Source organism: Podarcis tiliguerta (assembly GCF_965153285.1).
Source record: "Podarcis tiliguerta genome assembly, chromosome: 14".
NCBI lineage: Eukaryota > Metazoa > Chordata > Lepidosauria > Squamata > Lacertidae > Podarcis > Podarcis tiliguerta.
The window spans coordinates 834075-858382 of NC_139547.1; the positions used below are offsets into that span (position 1 = coordinate 834075).

General features: G+C 44.7%; 1 protein-coding gene across 3 annotated transcripts in view; it reads left to right on the plus strand.

Moving 5' to 3' along the window:
- The first annotated feature begins 4090 nt into the window (after window positions 1-4090).
- LOC310664150 (neuronal acetylcholine receptor subunit alpha-7) overlaps window positions 4091-24308 on the plus strand; it is an 82432-nt gene continuing 62214 nt past the window's right edge. For 2 of the 3 annotated variants that reach the window (XM_083412809.1, XM_083412810.1), the window contains exons 1-2: window positions 4091-5720; window positions 11230-11369. In XM_083412809.1, coding sequence (XP_083268935.1) covers window positions 5666-5720; window positions 11230-11369 — 195 coding nt within the window. In that variant the 5' untranslated portion in view covers window positions 4091-5665. The remainder of the gene's footprint in view (window positions 5721-11229; window positions 11370-24308) is intronic. The other variant, XM_083412811.1, reaches the window with a different exon arrangement.

Sequence of the window (24308 nt, forward strand, 5' to 3'; positions counted from 1 at the left end):
CTAAGGCGTTTCTTGCATAGGCACCCTGCCTGTGGAACTCCATTCCTTGGCCACCTCACTACTGAGTTGACCAATGTGCTTTTATGTAGAAATATGAGCTGGGGCTTCTGGAAGGAGATTGGGTTTTGGCTGCACTGTGTGTATGTGTGTGTTACTTTCATATTAAGTAGACAATCCAACCCCCCCCCCCAAAGTTTTAAAAGTTTAACTTACCAAATGGCTGCAAAAGAAGTTCTGGAAAAGCTTCAAAAATCACTGAAGTCTTCAAAAATCGCAAAAAAGGCTACCACACTGCGTGCTATGAGTTGCTCCTCAAAGTCAAGTCGCAACTGCACCTCTTCAAGCAATGCACCCTGGGTATTAACGGTTTTAAGAAACAGGAAACAAACTTGCAAGACGTTTTCATCTTGCGAAGCAAGCCCATAGGGAAATTCGTCTTGTGAAGCACCTCAGAAAACGGAAAACCCTTTCGTCTAGCGAGTTTTTCCTCTTGCGAGGCATTCGTCTTGCGGGCTACCACTGTATCCAGGGAGCAGCTGTGTCCTTTTTGTGGAGGTTTATGAGTGCAGCCTGCAAAGAACTTTCTGATAGTAAGAGCTTTTCAACATGGAACAGACTACCTCCGAAGGTGGTTTGTTCTTTACTGAAAGTTTGCAGACAAACCAACAGAGGTTGGATTGTCATCTTCCAGGGATTCTCTAGCTGTGATTCCTGTATTGCAGGGGTTGGATGAGATGAGCTTTGAGGTCCCTTCCAAATCTACAATTCTATGGTTCTGTCTGTCAGGTTGTGAGCAAGCCCAACAGACATTAGTTCTCACTTGCTTTCCAGTTCCCTTTAATGGACCCAGTTGTCAGAGAGCAGGTTTACTGGTTGGATCAATAAAATTATGCTTGATTTGTTTGTATGGATGGATGTAGAGCTAATGTCTACTATGACTTTGGACCAAGATTTCAAAACCACCCATAACAGCCAGAGAAGCCGTAGCAACTTTGCTCTGACATCACAGCAGAGCGGGGAACTCTCGGAAGGCACATGTTTATATTGCCGCATTATGAAATTGCATCCATCTCCCTCTCCATAGGGTTTTTCATGGGAGGAATTCCAGTGCAGAAGGCTGAGTATATTAAAGAAAACAACTCCGTATGTTCAAGATTTCACATCTGCCTTTGGCGTGTGTGTGTGTGTGTGTGCGCGCGCATTTAGCCAGCTCAATCCAAAGTAGCATATTCAGTCGATGTTCATATCTTTCTTTTTCCCCTGCACACTAATTACTTGGAATTTGTGATTTAAAGATGGCAGCCTAATTGTTTGTTTCCCTTGGAAATGTGGCTTTACTGTATGTTGTGGTTTAGTGAACTGTGAAATATCCTGCTGATGCTAATCTGTATAAATAAAAGATTCATAAGGCTCTTTGACAAATGGAACTCTCTGCTTGCAAGTCTGCTCTTGACAGACACTTTAAGTAAGATCTACGTTTTTGTTCTCTCTCTCTCTCTCTCTCTCTCTCGTGTGTGCGTGCACATATGTGTGTGTGAGATCCCATGCTTGAGGTCATTACCTATCAAACACTCATGAGAACTGACAACATTTCACAGACAAATGACACTATCCCATTGGGTTATTTGATATTAATATTAAATGAAAATGTTTCAGTGTCTCTTCAAAATGCTTGGAACAATAACAGTCATCCTCTGGTTACAACAGAACCATATGTGCTCCACAATTTTGCATGAAGACAGGTAAAAGACAGAAAATTGCTTTGGGAAATAGAAGGCAGTGTCCTGAGAATCTCAGCTCCCCTTTTTTAAAAAAATAGGATTTTGGTCCCTGGTGCCTGAAAAAGCAGAGGCAGTAACAGGGGGCAACACAACAGAAGTTTATAAAACTGCATGTGGGGTAAAGAAATGTGTGTGTGTGTGTGTGTGTGTGTGTGTGTGTGTGTGTGTGTGTGTATCTATCCCTTGCCTCCCATTAATGCTAGAAGCCCAGGTCATCCAATGGAATAAAATGGCAGTTGATTCAGGAAAGTCAAAAGTTCTTTCCTGAACTGAAGTCCTTCTTCACACAACTCAGTGAATTTATAGAATTATCTGACATGAGATATCTGACATCAATCTGCTATGAGCAGTGCTTGGGCAATGATCTTGGCTCAATCAGGAATCCTGGAAGGCTCTCAGTGTGCAAAAAAAAATCACTGTTAATTGGATACTGTCCAACTATTACCCAGTGAGCTTCATGGTGGACTGATGAACCAGGTCCTAGTAAAACACTTAAACCCCTATACCACACAGTCTCTCTCTCTCTCTCTCTCTGTCTCTCTCTCTCTCTTAGGAGATTTTTAAAAGAAGTCTCTGGTGCTGAAAGGATAGCAAGGTTGACACCAGGTAGGCTTCTCTGAGAAACTAATTCCACAAATGGGACACCACACCACAGCAAGAAGGTCACCTGATCATTACCTGCTTGCTCCACCTTGGGGGAGAGCCTCTAAAGGTGATCTCAGTGCATGAGTGGGGTGGTTCAGATAACTTGTTTAAATATCTTGCTTTTAAGAAACTCATAACTGAAGAAATGCTGACAAAATAAACTGGGCTTCATATGGTTCATTATTTAAGAGTAATTTAATGAACCGAGAAAGAAATGTTTGTGGAGTTCAAAAAGTTAGTATTACAACTGGGGAAGCAGCATGGAAATGAAGGCAATATTCGTATTGTCATAGCCCACAACTCAAATAATGCATTGTTAAAGTGACCTTTCTTAAGTGAGACATTACTAGCAAAGCTCACATATTAGAGAATATAGAGGTAGCACTAGGACTCATGGACATCCCATGATGCTGGATGTTGAAAGATTTAGGGCACAGTAAAGAAAGTCCTTCACACAGCACATGGTTCCACTATGGAATTCACTCCCACAAGAGACAGTGAGGGCCACAAACCTGGGTGGTTTTGAAAGAGGATTAGACAGATTCATGGAGGAAAAGGCTAGCAGTGACCTGCTAACTCTGATGGCTAAGTTTGAACTGTACTGCTGGAGGCAGGATGCTTCTGCAGGCCAATTGGTGGATATAGCAGGGAGAAGAGATGGTTGTTTCACTCTGGTCCTGCTTGGGATTTTGCCATTGTGGCATCTGGTTGGCCCCTGTGAGAACAGGATGCTGGATTAGATGGGCCATTGGCCTCATCCAGTAGCCTCTTTGGATGTTCTTATGACCTTAAAGGAAAGGTAAAGGTACCCCTGCCCGTACGGGCCAGTCGTGTCTGACTCTAGGGTTGTGCGCTCATCTCACTTAAGAGGCCGGGAGCCAGCGCTGTCTGCAGACACTTCTGGGTCACATGGCCAGCGTGACGAAGCTGCTCTGGTGAGCCAGCACCAGCGCAGCACACGGAACGCCGTTTACCTTCCCACTATAAAGCGGTACCTATTTATCTACTTGCACTTAAGGGTGCTTTCAAACTGCTAGGTGGGCAGGAGCTGGGACCGAATGACGGGAGCTCACCCCGCCACGGGGATTCGAACTGCCGACCATACGATCAGCAAGTCCTAGGCACTGAGGTTTTACCCACAGCGCCACCCGCGTCCCTTCTTATGACCTTAGAGTTAGTTAAATGTCATCAGGAGGCCTCTTAGCCAATCCACATCTTCTTGACTTCTTCCAGTCTCCTGTGGGAAATGTGTAGAAAGAGAATCAATTGGGGAAGATCTTTGGTTTTTTTTTGTCAGAAAGCTCCTTAATAATTCATAGAAAACTTTTGACTTTTTTTTTTGCTTCCAACAGTTACCACTATTGTTTTTTTTAAACCTTGCATGCTTGCATGCTATACCATGTTACCTTGTAAATATTGTTTGATATTTCTAAGCAAGCAATATTTTTCTTAATACCTTTCAAAGTAATTTGAATAATGCTTAATGTCTGTGCAATACCTGTCACGACCCATAGGAAAATCCAGGTGTATATCACATTCTGATGAATTTTATTAATGAAATTTATACACTGCTTGATTGTAAAAAAGCAGTTTACAAAAACACAAAACAATAAAATTATCAGTTAAAACAGCTCTTTAAAACACTCAAAAGAGAAAATCAGCAATAAACTTAAAACAAATTAGAACATACATCAGGGTTTTTTAAAGCAGGCACTACAAAGGGTAGAGTGAAGATGCCTGTCTGGTGTTAAGAGACAGGGATGGTGGAATGTTTTAGAACATATGTGAGTAGTCTTTAGAAACATTTTTTCCCTGAAGAACTCAAGTAGCCTACAGACTGAATGCCCAGAAGCAGATTTTAATGAGGTGAATGGATCTTATTATTTGTATGTTTCAAACAGATGTTATACATGCATATAGTTTTATTGTTTTTCCCCCAAGTTTTTAGCGAGTCTTGTTTTTAATCAGTAAGCCACCTTGAGTCCCATCAGAGGAAAAGGTTGGGCATAAATAAATAAATAATTATAACCTTACCACCAAGTAAGTGAGCATCTTGAGTAGCTACTCTAACAAAAACTTCACCTGTCTATTTGTGGAGCCTGCATGCCAAAGGGCACAATAAACTCTTTCCTTTGAAGAAAAGAAAAGTTGCAGATTTATATTGTCAACATGGTTATAATGAAGTAGCCAGCGGGTGTTGAGTCCCAGATACGTACGTTCAGGACTGCAGCCTTAAAGTGTCCGTGTGAGTGACAATTTAATTTTGAATTTATTTTATAGCAGATCTTTACATCGTGCAGCACACCGCACCGAGAGCGCCTCCGAGACTGTGAGAAGCTCCTCTCCATCGCTACGAAGCTGCCTCCGCGCAGCTCTGACAACCGGATCCTCGATGCCCATTTACGTTTACTCGGAAGGCGCTGTCACATTAACGGGACTCCAGATGGGCGTGCGATCGGATCTCAGGCTGAAAAGAAATGCACCGAAGTCCTGCCAGTCTCCCTTGCACGCTGGCTCGGGAGGAAGCCCTAAACACATCCAACGGCTTCCTCCCCGCAGCCCCCCGCCCGGGAAGCGTGCGCCTGGCTCCGCTCTAGGTTGGGACCGACCGAGGTGGGCAGGCAGGCAGGCAGGCAGGCAAACGCCGCTGCGGAAGCGCCGCCAACTCCCCCAGGCAGACTCTGGAGCGGGAAGGGACTGAGCCGGAGCCAAGCCAGAAGGGACCAGAGGTGGGTTGATGGCTGAGAAGGAGGGAGGGACGAGAGAGGAGGAGGCGGGGGCCAGGCTGGGCGCTCCCCCTATAAAGGCGGCTCTGCCCGGGCTGGGGTGCTGCATTCTTGCCTGTCGCTGCTGCAGGATCAGCCTCCTTCTGGCAACGGATGGTCCTTGCCGGTGGATCTACTCGCAAGGAGGGATACCCGTCACGTGGGGAGAGGAGGGGGTGGTCGCGGAGGAAAGAAAGCAGCGCCAGGCGATTGGCATTCCGGCGCCGCGGCTGAGCCGGCAGCTGGCGGAGGAGAGAAGCGGAGATCAGCCTCGAGAGGAGGAGCCTCCATCTAGCCCGGCGCCGCCAGCGCGGGGCTCCACGGCCCGCCGCCTGCCAGGCATCCCCGAGCTTCCCGCCGGCCCCCGGCCCTTCCTCGCGCGGAAGCGCCGCCGCTTCCAGACCGCGGGAGACCCAGCTTGGGCTGCCGGGGCTGCGAGAGACCCGCCGCCGCCGCCGCCGCCGCGATCCCGGGATGGGGACCAGGGAGCTGTCCGTGGTGCTGATCCTCGCCGGGGGACTCGTGCACGGTGAGCCGCTGCCTCCGAGCCAGGAGCCGTCCTTGGTGCTGAAGGAGAGTTTGCTGCTGGGGTGGCTTAGGAGTGTCCGACCAGGACTTTTGGTCTGGACCGCACACGTCTCACAGGCATTGCTCGCCTCCCCCCCCCCCACATCGCCAAACACATGCATTCTGTCTTAGTTTGGATGATCTAGTCTGGATAGAGAGGAAGTTTCCTCTGAGCTTGTGGGAGCATTTCCACCTCCTGATATTTCCCCTGCATATTGGTATTTGTGTGGCTTCCAGAGAAGAGGGCGTACTTTGATGATATTTATGTTATTTATGTATGGTGTGTATTTTAAGACCCTTAGAGCCTGCCTTTTAATAGGGTTTTTCCCTCCCTGAAAAACCTCCATAGTAATGATGTAAGTAATATGCTAAAGTAAAGAAAGAATCGCAAAAAGAATATACTAGCCAAACAAGGACAAAGTATGGATTGCTTTCAGCATGCATGCTTTTGGACCTGCTCTGCATGTCTCTCTGGATAAAGCCTGGAATTGGCTCACCTGATCATTGCAGGGTATCAGGAAGGTGCTCAAGATAATGGGCATCAGCAGGTAAGGTGAAAGATTTGTATTATCAACTCCTAATTCAGCTTGAAGATCATTAGGAGCTTGAGAACATGAGAGCTTAAAAGGACAAGAGTCCTTTGGCACTTTAAAGAACAACACATTTATGATGCCATAAACTTCCATGGACGAGTCCACCTTGTCAGGCTATCTTTATTGCAATTATAGCATTTATATCCCAGCCTTTCCTCCAAGGAGCTCAATATGGTGTACATGGTTCTTCTTCCTCCTTGCTGAATCCCCACAACAATCCTGCAAGGTAGGTTAGGCTGAGAGGAGCAGTGACTGACCAAGGTCCCTCAATGAACTTTTGACTGAATGGTTGAACCCTGGTCTCCCAGGTCCTAGGCCAATACTTTAACTGCTTCACACATGGCATTAAGTGTATATAAGCACTGAGTGTACATACACATGGCTTTGGAGGTGGGTGGGTGATTGTAAACAGGGAGTTCAGTGGGAAATTGAATGCAGAAAAGTATAGGTAGTGATAATCATGTAACTAACAGAAGCAAGTCACTAAAGCATTTCAGCATTTCAAAGTTATGTTGTTCTAATATGATTTTTTTGTAACATTCTCAGTGACAGATACTGTTGGATTTAGCCCCCCCCCCAATAGATTAAGGGCTACAGCAAAGCATTTTAAGTCCCATTGATTTTCCTTGGAGAGATGTGAGGATGCACTAACCTCTCCTGAAGTACTTGAGTTTGCATCAAGCCCAAGGTGTACTAACTTTGGCTTCATCAAATAGATACAAAGCCTGAAATCCAGTACTTGAGAGTAAAGTTCTGTTGAATTCAGTGGGACTTAGTTATTTCCACACAGGTTGTAGTTGTGCTGTGAAGCTGAAAAACTAACTTAAGAGGAAGCCTGATTGAACTTGATAGGGGTTACTTCTGAGTAGACATACAAAAGATTGCACTGTTAGTGCAACTGTGTGAAAATGAATTAGGAAGACTAATTTCCTTTTTAAAGTATCCTTCAAAAGTTGAATTTCCACAAAGATACAGTTGGTCCATTCTTAGCATTTCTGTGAAGTTTAACATAAATGATATGTATTATTAGAATAATAGATTCATAGAATTACAGAGCTGAAAGGAACCATGAGGTCATCTAGTCCAGCCCCCTGCAATGCAGGAATCTTTTTGTCCAATGTGGGGCTTGAACCCAGAACCCTGAGATTAGGAGTCTCATGCTCTATCAACTGAGCTATGTTCATTTATATGGTTGTGTGTGTGTGTGTGTTTGGTGAAACTATATAAAGACACCAATACTTCAAGAGGAAACTTTGAAAATGTGGACATTAGAAAGAAAAAAGAATGCTGAAAAGTTTGCCAGTTTTCAAATTTGTGTGAATCTTCATTTCAGTTCCTATCCTCACAGCAGCTTTTGATGCTCCTGCTTAAGTGTACAATTTTTTAAAAAGGTGAGCACATGAAGTGTTCTGGGAAAGGATTCTCCCATCAGATAACCAGTGACCAAGCAGCGCACCGAACCCCTTAAATAACTGCAGGACGGTTGTGGGGAATCCTCACTCTCCCCGTCTAAATTATTCACACGCCCATTTGGGACCAAATCAACCTTCCTCATTGAAATGTTTCAATTTTGACTTAAAGCCCTTGAATGAGGGTCTAATTCTGACATGATATTTCCACATATGCAGATCCTTATCAAAATGCATGCATTTGTGTGTACATGGTTATGCTAGTGTGCATTTGTGACATGTGCAGGTGAGTTGATGTGGGATTGTTGTTGTTATTTTCTATAACAGCCCCATCAATGAATATGACATTTGGTAGAAGTCATAAAATCAAATACAATCTGAATTTCAGAAGCAGAGGGAAATAATTAAGGGAAGGAGGAAGGATGGGGAAGAGAAGGAGATGGAGATACAAGAACAGCAGCACTTTCTAACATATGCATTGGGATGACAAATAAAATGTGTGGTCCCTCATATTTTTCCTCCCCATCCCTTTTTCCTTTTGTGTGTCATGCCCTTAGAGTGTAAGCTTGTGGGCAAGAACAGTCTTACTTTAATTGATCATATCTAATCTGCTCTGAGAGCTTTTTCAGCAGAGGAGTACAAGGCTCTAAATAAATAAACAAACATTACAAAATGCATAAGTCAATGCATATACAGGAACACAATGTGAGGAATGACACCAGTTTGCCAAAGCTATCTTCTTAAGTAGAGCAATGTCAAACTGGTGAAAAGGCTAGTATCCAATGGTAGCCAAAAACCCTGAGCAGAGAGAGATCCGTTGCATCATTGGCCTTCATTCAAGCTACCAATGACAAGGAGTGTTTGCACTTACAGCAAGCTGTGCTTTAGGTCTTCTTATAAATGCCAATCCCCCCAGTGGGCTTGCTCTACACGCAATTTTTTCTAACCAATCAGCTTTGAGCAGATATTGGTCATGCTATGGAGTTCCCAGTGAGAAACTCAATAGCAATCCCAGCGGGCTTGTTATCATAGTTGATCAGCTGATTGGCACTTCCAGCAAGCCTGCTTTGGGCAAGCATTAGCTGAGCTACAAAGTTTTCATTGGGAACTCTATGGCACAGCAGATCAAGTTTTTGGCTCTTCTAGCAAGGCTGCTTTGGGCAGGCATCAGCTGTGCTATGAAGTTCCCAGTTCCAGCCTGTTTGCAGTTGCCTCCAGCCAGCTGACTGGCACTGACTGCAAGCATTCCTTGCCAAGGAACAGTTGGGAACATTATAAAAAAATAGAAAGGGCCTGCTAGATCAGGCCAATGTCCCATCGAGTCCAGCATCCTCTTCTCACAGTGGCCAACCAGATGCCCCAGTGGGAAACCCACAAGCAGAACCTGAGCACAAGAGCAGCTCTCCTCTCCTGTGGTTGCCAGCAACAGCTATTCAGAAGCCTTGCTGCCTCCAGCTGTGGGGGTAGAGCAGGGCCATCATGGTGAGTAGCCAATTCTCCTCTAAAGCCATCCAAGTTGGTGGCCATCACTGCCTCCTGTGGGAGAGAGTTCCATAGTTTAACTATGTACTGTGTGAATAAGTACTTGCTTTTATTTGTCCTGAACATTCTTCCTCAGAAGCCACATCACCACCTGATGCACACTTGATGACACATATGAAGTCAGGTGTGAGGGGCAAGTGCTTTTGGGGGAAATTGACTTATTGGCCAAATTTGGAGCCCCACCAGGCCCAGTTTAGCCTGTGGGGTGGATGTTCCCCACTTCTTCTGCAAGGGAAGTAATCAGGAGGAGTGTCTCCCACTGTTCAGAGGATGTACATGGAGAAAGCACTTGAGAAGAGATGGCTATGTTGTTTGGACACCGAAACTTCTTCTCACAACTGTAATCCTGTACAGACACAATGCATGCTAATAACCTTCACTTGGTCCAAAATGCAGTGTCCAGGTTACTGGCTGCGGTTGCATTCAGAACTCTTATAACCCCCATTTTAAAACTGCTGCATTGGCTGCCAGTTGGTTTCCAGGCCCAATTTAAGGTGCTCATGCTAGTGCTTACAGCCCAAAGTCACTTGGGGCCCAAATACCTGAAAGGTTGCCTCCTTCCCTAGAGGCCTTCTTGGGTGCGGAGATCATCAGAGGGGCCTCTTGGCAGAAGTGCTGGTGGTGGTCCAGGAGATAGGGCATTCTCTGCTGCAGCCCTTAACTGCGGGATTCCTTTCCCATAATGATTGTGATTCCCCCCTGGGAGCTTCTAGGGAAGGGCTGGGAATAACTCAGGTTAATAACAACAGCTGCAGCAGCAACCCAGAGAAGTGAGCTTTGCAGGGTCTACAGCAGCAGCAACTGACCACCTAAATATTTAGTATCATGTGCACTTGTGAGATCTGGCTCTGTTTCCTTTCCCCTGAATAATGTACACTTTGTCCAGACCCTGCTGGATGGATTTATAGAAGCCAGGATGATTTTTTAAATGGATCTTGACAGGTCATTTTGACTCTAGCCAACCTCACACTCCCACTCTTGTCTAGGGCTCTTTTTGCTGGTAATTCCCAAATTATCTCTGGCTGAAGGCATATTTTGTGTTCCCTGGTCATCCCCACTGGACCTCAGTGGTGTAGTTGAGCTTGTAATATATTCTTGGCTGCAGGAATAAGAAATCTCTCTCTCTCTCTCTCTCTCTCTCTCTCTGTGTGTGTGTGTGTGTCTACATCTATGGTTGGAGTCTTCTTCATCTTTTTAAAGCCACGGCATCTCATCCAACCCTCATCCTTGATACAACTCTCAATTAAATGAAGCTTTGCGCCTTTCCAAAGATGCCTGATTTAGAAGGGCCAAGGAAGTGATCTGGTCCTAGGCGAATCTCTCTCTCTCTGCTTTGAACTAAAGCAAAATTAAAAGTCCACATCCAGATTCTGCACCAAGAAAAGAAGAATTCTGCAATCAAGATGAATGATTAAAACTGAGCAAAGTTGCATATTTCTTTCATTTTTTTTGATAATCAGATTTTTTACTACTTTGGGAAAACTGCCAAGATCAGGCAAAGAGACAGAGAGGGGGCACTGCTCCAAAGATGACTAGTGAGCTTTGGAACTGAGCAGGGATTTGAATTCAAGTCTCCCTATTCATTTTAATCACTATACCACACTGTGTCTTATTACTCTCACAGGGCAGATGCCAGGCTCTGGGGCTGATGGGAATTGTGATTCAAAACACCATGGTGGAAGCGCACCTGACATTACCTACAGAGTGCTTTGTGGAGTTGAGATTTAAATGGAGCCTTTCTGGCTCAAGGGTTGCACTCTGAGCTGTTGCCTGTCACCAGATCTCAGTAAGATTTTTCAGTAGCATGGCAGTTTAGCTGTTTGGCTCTACCCACTGCTGATTTGAGCAGAGTTTTGAACCTGTCAATGACATTGAGTTGACAGTGAGATTTTTGTAAACTCCTCTCTATTTGCCTCTGTTTCTCCAGTGTCCCTGCAGGGAGAGTACCAGAGGAAACTCTACAAGGAACTCCTGAAGAATTACAACCCTTTGGAAAGGCCTGTGGCCAATGACTCCCAGCCGCTCACTGTCTCCTTCAGCCTCAGCCTCAGGCAAATCATGGATGTGGTAAGTCTTTTCATTTGTATAATCCAGATCTCAGTGACTGATAAGGTCTTATGTAGTAGCAGGTTCACTGGCAAACACTGGAACCAGTTCCAGGGGGCCGCGAGTGCTTTGGCATCCACAATAATACATTTGTGGGACTGGGGCCACACAAAGTCAATGGGCAAAATTGAAGCCCTTCATTGCAGGGTTGAGATATTACCTGCAATGCAACTGGTCAGTTAGTTAAGTATTTTTATGTATTTACTTAATTTAGTTGCCCCCCCCCCCCCCGCCCACTGGCTACACCCATGCATGCCACCTTATGAAATGCATTGGGCCGTAATATATTGTCCATTGTACACCTTTAGAGTAAGATTACCAGATTTTTTTCAAAGAATCCGGGGACACTTTTTTAAAAAAAAAAAAGAGAGAGAGAAAAAGTTTTTTTTTATAAAAAAAGAAGTAATATCTTCTCTTCTGTGGTCTCCTCTGTCGCGTGGCCTTCCTGTGGGCCCCGGCCTGCTCTCTTGGAGTACTAGCCACCGTGGAGTAGGCTTGGGTCGGGCTTGGGCTCAGCCACATGTTCTTGCCCTCCTGGTGCTCTCCTATTTCTCCTCCTCAGCGGCGGCAGTGGCGTGGCGAGGTCGGGGCTCTCCTCTTTTTTCTCCTTCCTCTTTCTCTCTCTTCCTTCTCCTTCTCCTCTCCTCCTTCTCCCTGCGTCAGCTCTGGGGTTTTCCTGACCCTGGAGCACCGCTTGGCAGTCGGCCGGGTGCTCTCGCTCCCGGCTTGATTTGGGTCGGGGGGAGGGTCAGCGGTTCCCCTAGTTGACACCCCAGGCACCCCCAGTTCGCCCTCGGCAGTGGTGGCAGCAGCGGCAGTCTCAGCAGCCCGGAGCCAGCCTGGTAGTGCAGTTGGCTCTGGCTGTCTTCAGGAGCTGCTTGCTGTTGTGGCGCCCGCCATTTTGCCTTGCCAGAAGTCCCCATATGATGTGTCTTGTGCCATTGACCAATCATGCAACATTCATTCCCTACTAATAAATCTACAACACTTAAAATATAAATCTGAGAACATTAAATGGATTCCGGGGACATTCCAGGGACGGATTTTGTCCGGGGACAGATTTGTAAATCCGGGGACTGTCTCCGGGAAACAGGGACATCTGGTAACCATACTTTAGAGGCCTCCTCTCTCCTCCATTTCTGGTTTATGACTTTAAAGAAGACTGTTAAAACGTTGCATTTCCGTTCTCTGGCTTCTGCTTTATATATTCCATAGCAAATACTCTTGTTCTTTAATAGCAAGGCAATAAACTTTCTGTTATTTATAGGATGGATTAAGCTATTTTGCTCCTTTAAGTAGAATATTTTGTGGGTGGGGGGAACAATATAAGAAAAATGATTAGAGTTATGTAACTGTTTTTGTTGTCTAAAGCTGTGAAATTGTTTTTTCAGACACTTTGGGGAAAAACACTCCTGAAGTTTTTCTTCCCGGTGTGACACTAAATAGAAATTCTGCAGTTGATCTGCTTGATATGTGAATGACCAACAGGCAAGGGCAACATCTGGTGATTCCTTATTCCTGGGTATATCAGACATAGGATTGCAAAATTTAACAATAGCCACAGTAGATGGAAATCAAGGGCAGGTTGTCAGCTGATTAGGATAACACTCTGCACCCACATATTTATCTGGAGAATTTTTATTCAACCACCATTCCATTGTCAAAATAATGCTCAATTTGGCTCACATCATATTTAAACCCCCTGAAAGGCACCTAAGTTTCATGATGTACTTCATAAAATCCATTAACAATGGCATCTTTTGCATACTAAATTGAGCAGGTGGCAAAGCATCAGGGATGCAGGAAGCTGTGGCCCTCCAGATGTCAGACTCCAACTCCCATCAGCCCCACAAGCATGACCAATGACTAGGGATGATGGGACCAATAGTTCAACATCTTCCCCATCCCAGCCATGCACAGGGGTAGTAACAGATACATTTTTAAAAGTGCCACAGGGTTCTGTATTGGGCCCGTTGTTGTTTAACGTCTTTATAAACAACTTAGGTGAAGGGATTGAGGGGATGCTCATCAAATTTGCAGATGACACCAAACTGGAAGGGGTAGCTAATGCCACAGAAGACAGAATAAGGATACAAAATGACCGTAACAGATTGGAGAACTAGGCACAAGCTAACAAAATGAATTTCAATAGGGACAAATGTAAGGTTCTGCACTTAGGCAGGAAGAACCAGATGCACAAATATAAGATGGGAGACAGTTGGCTTGCTAGCAGTACATGTGAAAAGGATCTAGGGGTCTTAGTGAACCACAAGCTGGAACATGAGTCAACAGTGTGGTGAAGCAGCAGCAGCAGCAGCAAAACAAACAAACAAACAAACAAGCTATTCTAATGCTATTCTAGGCTGCATCAGATCAAGGGAGGTAATAGTCTCACTCTATTCTGCCTTGGTCAGACCACATCTGGAATACTGTGCCCAATTCTGTGCACCACAGTTTAAGAAGGATGTTAACAAGCTGTAACGTGTGCAGAGTAACGAAATCAAGAGGATCAATTGTCTGGAAACTAAGCCTTATGAGGAAAGGTTGAGGGAGCTGTGTACGTTTAGCCCGGAAGATATGATTGCTACCTTAAAATATCTCAAGGGCTGTCACGTGGAAGATGGAGCAAGATTTTTTTTTTAATGCTCTGGTGGGTGGGACTTGAACCAATGGCTTCAAGTTACCAGAAAGGAGATTCTGACTAAACATCAGGAATAACTTTCTGGTGGTAAGAGCTGTTTGAGAGTGGAATTCTCTCCCTTGGGAGGTTGTGGACTCTCTTTTCCTGGAGGTTTTTAAGCAGAGGTTGGCTGGCCATCTATCATGGATGCTTCAGCTGATATCCCTGCATTGCAAGGGGCAGGACTAGATGACCTTTAGGATCCTTTCGAAGTCTTCAATTCTATGATTCTAAAGACAAGTTTTAGGAATAAATTGAAGTGGAATGTAGCAGTCCCCAATAATTCAGCATTTAAGATCCCCCAAAGTAGAATCCACTGCTAGCCATAAACTTCCCAATTACTTTATCTCTCTGCTTTGCATAGAATCATAGAATCATAGAGTTGGAAGAGACCACAAGGGCCATCGAGTCCAACCCCCTGCCAAGCAGGAAACACCATCAGAGCACTCCTGACATATGGTTGTCAAGCCTCTGCTTAAAGACGTCCAAAGAAGGAGACTACACCACACTCCTTGGCAGCAAATTCCACTGTCGAACAGCTCTTACTGTCAGGAAGTTCTTCCTAATGTTTAGGTGGAATCTTCTTTCTTGTAGTTTGGATCCATTGCTCCGTGTCCGAAGGAACCATTGACTAGATTACTTGAGGTATTGCATGCCTCCTCTGACATGGATCCTGCTCCATTGCTCATCTGGTTCTCTCATAGCAAATGTCCTTTGGCCTTCTCATTCCTTCATCCCCTTGCTTGTTAATTCACAGCTGGGTGTGCCAGGCATTCACATGGATGAGAATGGCTTCTGTGGGAAAAATGCCCCTCTTCAAAAGGAGAAGAAAATATGGGAAAGCAAACCGTTGCTAAAGTAGCAGGCACATTTGGCAGCGGAACCCAGAAGATATATAAGCTGCTTATCAAAACTCTGCAGCCTCTCCTACTTACAGTAGCCTTAGGAGAAGCTCATCAAATCAACATTGTTCTTTTAATTGTTTGAGTTTTGTAAGCAGATTGGAGTGGGGGGGGGGGAACCTATCCTTCCTATCCACCATTCTATTTTGAGATTTTTCCCTTGTGAAACCTCAATCCTCCTCAATTTGCCACCACACTAGGATGAAGACTCAAGACAATGAAATGTAGGTATTTTATTAAAATTTAACAACTTGAGGACCTGCAAAACAAAATTTATTAGCCAAATTCAACCAATGTAACCAAATCAAATTTGTGCAGGTAGTTTTTAATAGATGGGGGTAATTCAACCCACATCACCTGTGCAGGTTAAGAGCTACAGTTGGGGTATATGAACCCACCAGGCACATCATGTCTCCCTTAGCCAACATTCACCCCATGTGTCCGCCTGGTCAGAGGGCACCCCTCCCCAGCACCTGGGGAGCAACAGCAACTAAGAGATACCCACACCCCAACACTACCTCAGGTAGGAGATTAATCTTTCCTAGTCTACATGCCAATTAGTGTGGAAGAGGCAAACAAGAGAAGACCCAAAGCCGGTCAGGATCTCCCCTCCCTTAAATCCACTACTCAGCCCCTTGGAAACAGACAACTTGCCTTAAGGTCCACACTGCAAAATGGGTGTCAAATTAAGAAGAAGATAGAGTACAGGTGGAGCAGGCTTAAATCCCCTGCCCTGCCTCTCCCCATTCGGCAAAATTGCCATCAGGCAATAACTGTCTCCATCTTGTCTTGTCATCTTCCAGGAGAGGATGGGTGCGGAAAATTTGTACCCCCCAATGGTGGAATGGCATTCTTAGGAGGCAAGTTGAGATTTATCAGTTTTGTTGTTGTTTTTAAAATTCAAACATATTTCTAACTAATGGTCCATCCCAAGCAGTTAAATATTCTACAGGCACAGCTTTTTATAAAACATTATCAATACAATTTGGAATAAAGGCACTTTCCCCCTCATCCCTCATGGGAAGGATCACAGGGTTGTTTTATTCTGGAATGAAATTTATCAGGAGTTATCAAAGAATACTAAACACATACTCAAATTTATTCCCAGTTTCCCCTACTAAATATGTGGATGTGTACTTTGAAGATATTTTGCCAAAAGGAACTTTTGACATGGATGCTGCTAGGAATTCTGTAGCACAGCAGTGTAAGCCATTTTAAAAACTTGACTATATCCTTATGCTATAAAAATACCTGGAATTTGGTTATTGCAGAAAAAAGTAACACATAAGTTACTGGCCTCTAAGGGACAGGAAGATCCTGTTCAATTGCATTCAGTATGGGGAGATTTTTAGTTCATATAGTGTTCAGATTTGCAGGCGCCACCTAGAGAAATATGGTTGTCATTATTTTAGGTTGGATGTTTAGGTTTTGCACACCCCGCCTTTAGTTGGATGTATTATTGAGATTTTTTTATTTTTTACCTGCCCCTGAGGTTCTATAATAATTGGAAAACTTATAAATATATATTAAAGAATAATAATACTAATACAAAAACTTGCATTCGAGATACAACTTAGACTTGATATAGCAGAAGACCCAAGACAAGGGTCACCCATGAGGTTTTTCCTTGGTTTTGCTTATTTGCAGCTCACATGCTAGGGCCGGCCCTGTCATTAGGCTGAGTGAGGCAGGGGCCTCAAGTGGCAGATGCTAGGGATTGTGGCAGGAGCCTAATTCAGCCTTACTTCACATGGACTAGCCTGCTCTGTGCTCCTTAAGCTAGCCACACAGGGTGCTGTTGCTCACCTGCCCTCAGAAGGCCAAACATGTCCTGATGGTTCCTAAGAGGGGATCTCCACGCAGTGTGGGTACAGTGGCAGTGCCAGTCCAATGCTCCTGCTGCCACACCTGCACCATGCTGAGGACGCTGTACCTCCCCTTCTCCCTCTCCAGAACTGGCAGTGATGTTCAGTATTGGTACTCAGAAAGCCATTCATGTGAAGAGGACATATTTTGTGCCACCCAGCTGATGGAGAGGTTTCTGGGCACCATTGTCATTTGTTTACCCCACCCCCTTAATCCAGAATAAAGAGCACTGGCATATGAAAAAATAAGAATAATAAGAATCATTTTATTATTTATACCATGCCCATCTGGCTGGGTTGCTCCAGCCTCTCTGGGTAGCCTCCAACACATATAAAATCATAAAATCAAATCATGTTGCAACATTTGGGACTTTTTAGTTTAGAGGAAAAGGCAAGTAAGAGGCAATATGCTAGAAGTTTATAAAATTATGCAAGGCATAAACAAAGTGGATATAGAAAAGTTTCTCTCTCATGACACTAGAACTTGGGGATATCCAATGAAGCTAAAGGTTGGAAGACTCAGGATAGATGGAAGAAAGTATTTTTTCACGCAGTACATTGTTAAACTGTGAAACTCCCGTGGGAGGCAGTGCTGGCCACTAACCTAGTTGGCTACAGAAGTGGAAAGGGCAAATTCATGGCAGAGAGGGCTATCACAAGCTACGAACCACGATGTCAAAGGCTCTGCCTCCAGGGTTGCAGGTAGTAATGCTTTGAATGCCACTTGTTGGAAAGCACGCAAGGGAAGGGTGCCTCTGTGCTCAAATCCTGCCTGCTCCTCCCCCCCCCCCCCCGGGATCAGGCCACTGGGAGAACAGGAGGCTGAGCTAGATGGGCCACTGAGCTCTTTTTATTGAGAAATAACACAATAGTCTTAAATGGTCATCTTTGAAAAGCATTCGTAAATTGTATATGTCACTTTAATTGGAAATGTTTGAAGCAGAAACAAATGGAGCATTCCTTTTTAAAGAAAACACACACATCCTTTCAATCTGATTATAATTATTCCATGTATCAAATTTTCATCTCACTTCCTTCCTTAACAGCATAAAATTCTTGGTCAACAAATCATCTGTTTTATGCAAAATATTGATCCCTGAGAATTTTACAGCTTCTTGATCCATGTAAAAATAATAATTGCAAAACTTCACAGAGCTGGCTTCATCACCTGAATCATATTTCACCCATTATTACTGTATTTTCAGTATTTATCAGCTAACCAGGTACTGCTGCATAATTCTTGGCTGGTAATTTTAAAACCCCATAAAGTAAGTAAATGTGTTGTAACCGAGGGGTTGGCATTTGCATATCTGATCCTTAAGCCTTTTATGCTCTGGCACCTTTATTAGAACCACCTTTCATTCAGCATCATGTTTTGCACACCTGATTGACTCTTGTGGGAAACAGGACAGTGAATCATAGAATCATAGAATCATAGAATCATAGAATCATAGAGTTGGAAGAGACCACAAGGGCCATCGAGTCCAACCCCCTGTCAAGCAGGAAACACCATCAGAGCACTCCTGACATATGGTTGTCAAGCCTCTGCTTAAAGACCTCCAAAGAAGGAGACTCCACCACACTCCTTGGCAGCAAATTCCATTGTCGAACAGCTCTTACTGTCAGGAAGTTCTTCCTAATGTTTAGGTGGAATCTTCTTTCTTGTAGTTTGGATCCATTGCTCCGTGTCCGCTTCTCTGGAGCAGCAGAAAACAACCTTTCTCCCTCCTCTATGTGACATCCTTTTATATATTTGAACATGGCTATCATATCACCCCTTAACCTCCTCTTCTCCAGGCTAAACATGCCCAGCTCCCTTAGCCGTTCCTCATAAGGCATCGTTTCCAGGCCTTTGACCATTTTGGTTGCCCTCCTCTGGACACGTTCCAGTTTGTCAGTGTCCTTCTTGAACTGTGGTGCCCAGAACTGGACACAGTACTCCAGGTGAGGTCTGACCAGAGCAGAATACAGTGGCACTATTACTTCCCTTGATCTCATTGGTCTCATTGGTATTGCCTGAAGTTGTGCTTTTACTATCTCCCTCTTAACAAACTCCCAGCCATCATGAACTCCCTTTCCTTTTAGTATTACTGTCCATGGGATCTCACCCAGCACTTCCCTAAGTTTTATGAAGTCGGCTTTCTTAAAGTCAAGAAATTGAGTCCTAGTATGCTTGGCTGCTCCTTTCCGTTGTATAGTAAACTTCAGAAGAGCATGATCACTTGCGCCTAATGATCCTTCCACTTCTACCCCATTAACCAGGTCATCAACATTGGTTAGGACCAGATCTAAAATGGCTGTTCCTCTTGTTGCTTCTCCCACTTTCTGGACAATGAAGTTGTCTGCAAGGCCAGTGAGGAATCTGTTTGACCTTATGCTCTTGGCTGAGTTTGACATCCAACAAATATCTGGGTAATTGAAGTCCCCCATTACCACTATCTCCCTTCCTTTTGCATGCTTGGCCATCTGTTCCAGGAAGGCATCATCTATGTCCTCCGTTTGGCTTGGGGATCTATAGTAAACTCCCACAATTAGGTCACTGTTATTCTTCTCTCCCTTAATTTTGACCCAAATGCTCTCACTTTGGCTTTGAGGTTCTAAATCTTGGATCTCTTCACAGGTATACACATCCCTGACATATAACGCCACTCCTCCTCCTTTCTTGTCTGGTCTGTTTCTCTGAAATAGATTGTATCCCTCCATTTTTACATTCCAATAGTGGGACTTATCCCACCAGGTTTCAGTGATGCCTATTATGTCATATTTAGTTTGCTGTACCAAGAGCTCAAGCTCATCTTGTTTATTTCCCATGCTTTGTGCATTAGTGTACAGACATTGAAGTCCATTAGTCATTCCCCCGTGTCTCTTATTTAAGGATTTTTTCCTCCCACCACTAGGTCTGCTTGCTGTTTGCTCCATTTGGTCTATGATATTTGGATGATCATCTTCATCAATTGATAGACTCCTACCTTCAGGAGCACTGTCTCCCTCCCCCACATTAGTCAGTTTAAAGCCCTCCTGATGAGGTTTCTGAGTTTTTTGGCAAAAACATTCCTCCCAACCGTTGTGAGGTGCAGCCCATCGCTTGCCAGAAGTCCATCTTCAAGAAACTGCAGTCCGTGATCTAAGAATCCAAACCGTTCCTGTTTACACCATTTGCGAAGCCAGCTGTTTACTTCCACTATTTTCCCCTCTCTCCCTGGGCCATGTCGTTCAACTGGGAGGACAGATGAGATGACGGTTTGTGCATTTAATTGCTTCAATTTCCTGCCCAGAGCCTCGTAGTCTCTTTTGATCTTCTGGAGGCTATTGCTTGCAGTGTCATTGGTTCCCACATGAACCAAGAGGAAGGGGTATTTGTCAGTGGGTTTTATGATTCCTGGCAGTCGTTCAGTTACATCTTGGATCTTAGCCCCGGGGAGACAGCACACTTCCCGAGACATCTTGTCAGGCCCACAGATCACTGCTTCTGTTCCCCTCAGTAGGGAATCCCCTATCACCACTACACGCCTCCTCTTAGGTTTGGTCGGGGTTCTTCCGTGAGTGGTCCATTCCAAGGTCGCCTGCACATTCCCTGAGGACTGACTTTGCTGCTCATCTTCACATACCTGATCGACTGTAATGAGGGAGAGATCCTCAAATGGAGTCTGCTCTTCGTCTTCCATGCTAGGGGAGAGGACTTCAAAGCGATTGTGTATTTCTAAACAATCAGAGCGAACCCTGGGCCTCCTACTTCTTTGAGTCACGTTTCTCCACATATCGGGCTCCTGTGTTGGTGAGATGGGTGGGATGGGATGCATTCCTGGCTGGATCCAGCAGGACTCCTTTTCTATCCTTCTTAGCCTTAAGACAGGAATGGGCCCTCCATGCATCAAGGAAGAATACCTTGAGCACTGCTTCTCTATCCCCTCCCACCCCCGTCTGTGACAGACGAGGAAGCTGTGCAGTGCTTGGCTCTGGACAGGGGCAGGATATGTGGGACTCAGAGTGTTGTAGCCAATGTGAGGGAGTGGTCAGGCCAGGGTGTATAACTCCCACCCCAAATCACTTTGCTCTTTGCAATTTGAGCTCTGCTTCTGGCCTTCTGCCCAGGGTACAAGGCAAGGTTACTTGGTCCTGAAAAGGTCCAGGAGGGTGGCTGGCTTTGGGTGTCTCCCAAATTAGCCACTGGGGTGGGCTGGATGGAGCTCTTTCTTGTTGCTGCTCACCTTACACCAGGGGCAGGGAACCCTTTTCAGCCCAAGGGCCACATTCCCTTCTGGATAACCTTCTGGGGGCCACAGGCCATTGGTGGGCAGCACCAGAGGCAAAACTAGGCAGAGCAAGAGTGGCATTTTTAGCCTCTGCCCACAGGCCTCTTACTGCATGTGCTTGCACACCTCTCTATGCTCGCCAGCATCCGAGGACTCTGCTTGAATGGAGTTTAAATGGTTGTCACTTGCTCTGGGACCTCATGGATTATTTTATTATTTCAAATAATAAAATAAAACAATAAGGATGCATTCCAGCCTATTAAAAACTCTCATCTGCGGTGCAAGGCAGGGCTGGGGAGTCGTGGGGCTTGGGAGGGAGCTTAGCTCAGGAAGTCTGAAGGGCTTGACCAAGAGGCCTGGAGCGCTGCCTTTGGCCAGTGGGTCGAGGTTCCACCTCCCTCTGCCTTCTTACTGTATGTTTAAAGGGGATTAGAGATTAATGATGGGGGCGGGGACTAGTCTCAGTCTCAGTCAGTTTTATTGCACATAGCCAAAGGCTGCCGCAATGTACACAGAATTATTTGACAATTAAAAGAAAATATACTGAATTGGTAATAAAAGACTTAAAACATTTATATTATTAAAACATTACGTATTCTAAACAAAGCTATAAAAGTACCCCAATGTACAAATAAAAACATTAAACAATGAAATTCATAAGCTAAAATCATCACATGGTCACTAATGTTAAAAACAATATCAATTAATACAGTGTGCAATTTATAGTCAGAGTTTGGTGACAAAGATAGAGCATAGCCTGAGGTAGATAGATAGGATCAAATAAATTCATCTCCTTTACAGTTAATGGCTACCTTGGCTATATAATTTGCTCTAATTTTCCTAGCAGCAGTTCGTTTAAAAATATTTTTCTGTGAATATAAGGGGAGTTATTTAATCTCAGTCACTGAGAGATCATATTTGCCCATCAGTTGGGCAGCATGATGTACCCAGTTTTTAAGGGGTAATCCATTTGAGAGCTCAATCAGGCATTTTTTTTGGTAGCCTAGTGTTATCCATCTGTTGAACTCTAAACCAGTAACAGAGAATTCTTTTATCTATTTGGCTCTCTATGCTCAACATGCGAGTTTCCAACCTGACCATGGCAGATTGCACATCTTTGGGTAAACCTAAAAGAACTCTTAAAAAATAATTCTGTGGGGGTTCCAGACCGGAGACCTTTGAGGTACCCCAAACCTCTGCACCATATAAAATCTGGGCCATTGTTTTTGCTTTATACACAGATAGAGCTGGGTTGACCAGATTTCCACCTTTACAGGCAGCAAATTTCAGAATGGCTTTTGCTGATTTAAAGGCTTGCAATTTAATATTCGATAGCTGTGTATTCCAAGATGCCGTTTCTGAATAAATCAATCCCAGATATTTAAACGTCTTTACTTGGTTTATGATGTGTTCATCCAGGTGCCAAACATGCTTTTTAGAACGCTTCCCAAATACAATGACCCGCATCTTATCATAGTTTATAGATAAAGCATTCCTCATGCAATATGAACTTAATTTTGCAAGCAGCCGTCTCAGGCCCACCTGGGTTCTAGATACAAGTACTAGGTCATCAGCACACATTAAAACTGAGAGTTTTTGGTCGAGAATTGTGACAGGGGCAAACTGTAGGCCCTCCAGTTCTTTAACCATGTCATTAATATAAAAATTGAACAGGAAAGGTGCCAAAATGCATCCCTGTTTGACTCCAGTAGTGGTCTTAATTCTAGTGGTGAGATGGCCAGCCAGATCCACCTTTACTTGTATTGATGTGTCAGTATATAATGTTTTGATGAGAAATAACAGACGTAGGTCTATATTTGTATTTTCCAATTTTTGCCACAATGCGTGTCTTGGGACCGTATCAAAAGCTGACTTTAGATCGATAAAAGCAACATATAGTTTTTGCCTCAAATTATGGATGTATTTACATAGCAGAAAGCACTGGTCCTATGTGGATTTCCCTCTTTGGAAACCTGCCTGGGCTTCAGATATCACCTTATTTGTATCTGCCCATTTTTCTAGTCTCCCAAGAAGGAGCCTGGCATATAGTTTGGAGGCTACATCTAACAAACTATCAGGATCTGTCCTTCCAGTGAGCACTCAGGGCTGATTTCCTTCAGAATGGATAGGGACTCCTTACACTGCGTTTAAAACCAAAATCGCATTTGGGTAGAACCTGTTTCTCAGGCGGCTAGTCCTAGTCTTTATAACCCTGTCCCTCCTTCCAGAAGGCAGAAGCTGAAAGAGATCATTTTCGGGGTGCGCACTATCCTGCGCTATCTCTGCAGCTTTCTTATGGCACCTGGAAGCATAGATTTGATCCAAGGTGGGAAGAGTGCGCCCAATTATTCTCTCCGCAGTTTTTACAACCCTGGACAGCATTGTTTTTTCCCTGGCCGTGCAGCTCCCAAACCACACACACAGACATTTCTGCAGAGTGCTAGAGCTGCCTCCCTTTACACAACAGACGGGCGCCATCTCTGTTTTGTTTTCGGCACCTTCTAAAGGCACTCCTTTTTCCATAAGCCTCCCAAAGGGAGATCTTTATCCCAGCTGGTATCTGCTTTGGATTCGAATGGATGTTGTTGTTTCCGCCTTCCCGGCGCCCTCCAGCCAGTTTGAACTACAACTCCTATCAGCCGCCACCCGGCAGAAGGGCACCCGCTTGGTGAAGACACAGATAATTGCTTTTTAAAATGTTTTCATAAAGGCAGTCGCTCTGTTTTTATACAGGTAACCGCTTAAGGCATGTTTTTATCCTGTTGCGAATTGCTTTGGGGTGCCGCATCGGAAGCGATTCACGAAGGAAAGAAGCAAGCGAAATTTTTAGGCAGTGTGGCCAAGTGGTTAGAGCGTCGGACAAGGACCTGGGAGCGGCGAGGCTTCAAATCTCCTATTTGGTCATGGAGCTCACTGGGTGATTTTGAAGACACTCACTGTCTCTCAGCCTAACCTACCTCACAAGGATGTTGTGAGGATTAAATGAGGGGAAGAACCATTTGCAGTGGACACTCGGGTTGCAAATGTGATCCATGAGGGATGTTCGCAACCTGCAGCGTTCGCAACCTGCAGCTGCGCTTCTGCGCACGTGCTGGTTGCAATTCGGCACTTCTGCACATGTGCAATGCGCGTTTTAGCGCTTCTGCGCATGCACGACCTGCAAAACCTGGAAGTAACCTGTTCCGGTACTTCTGGGTTTC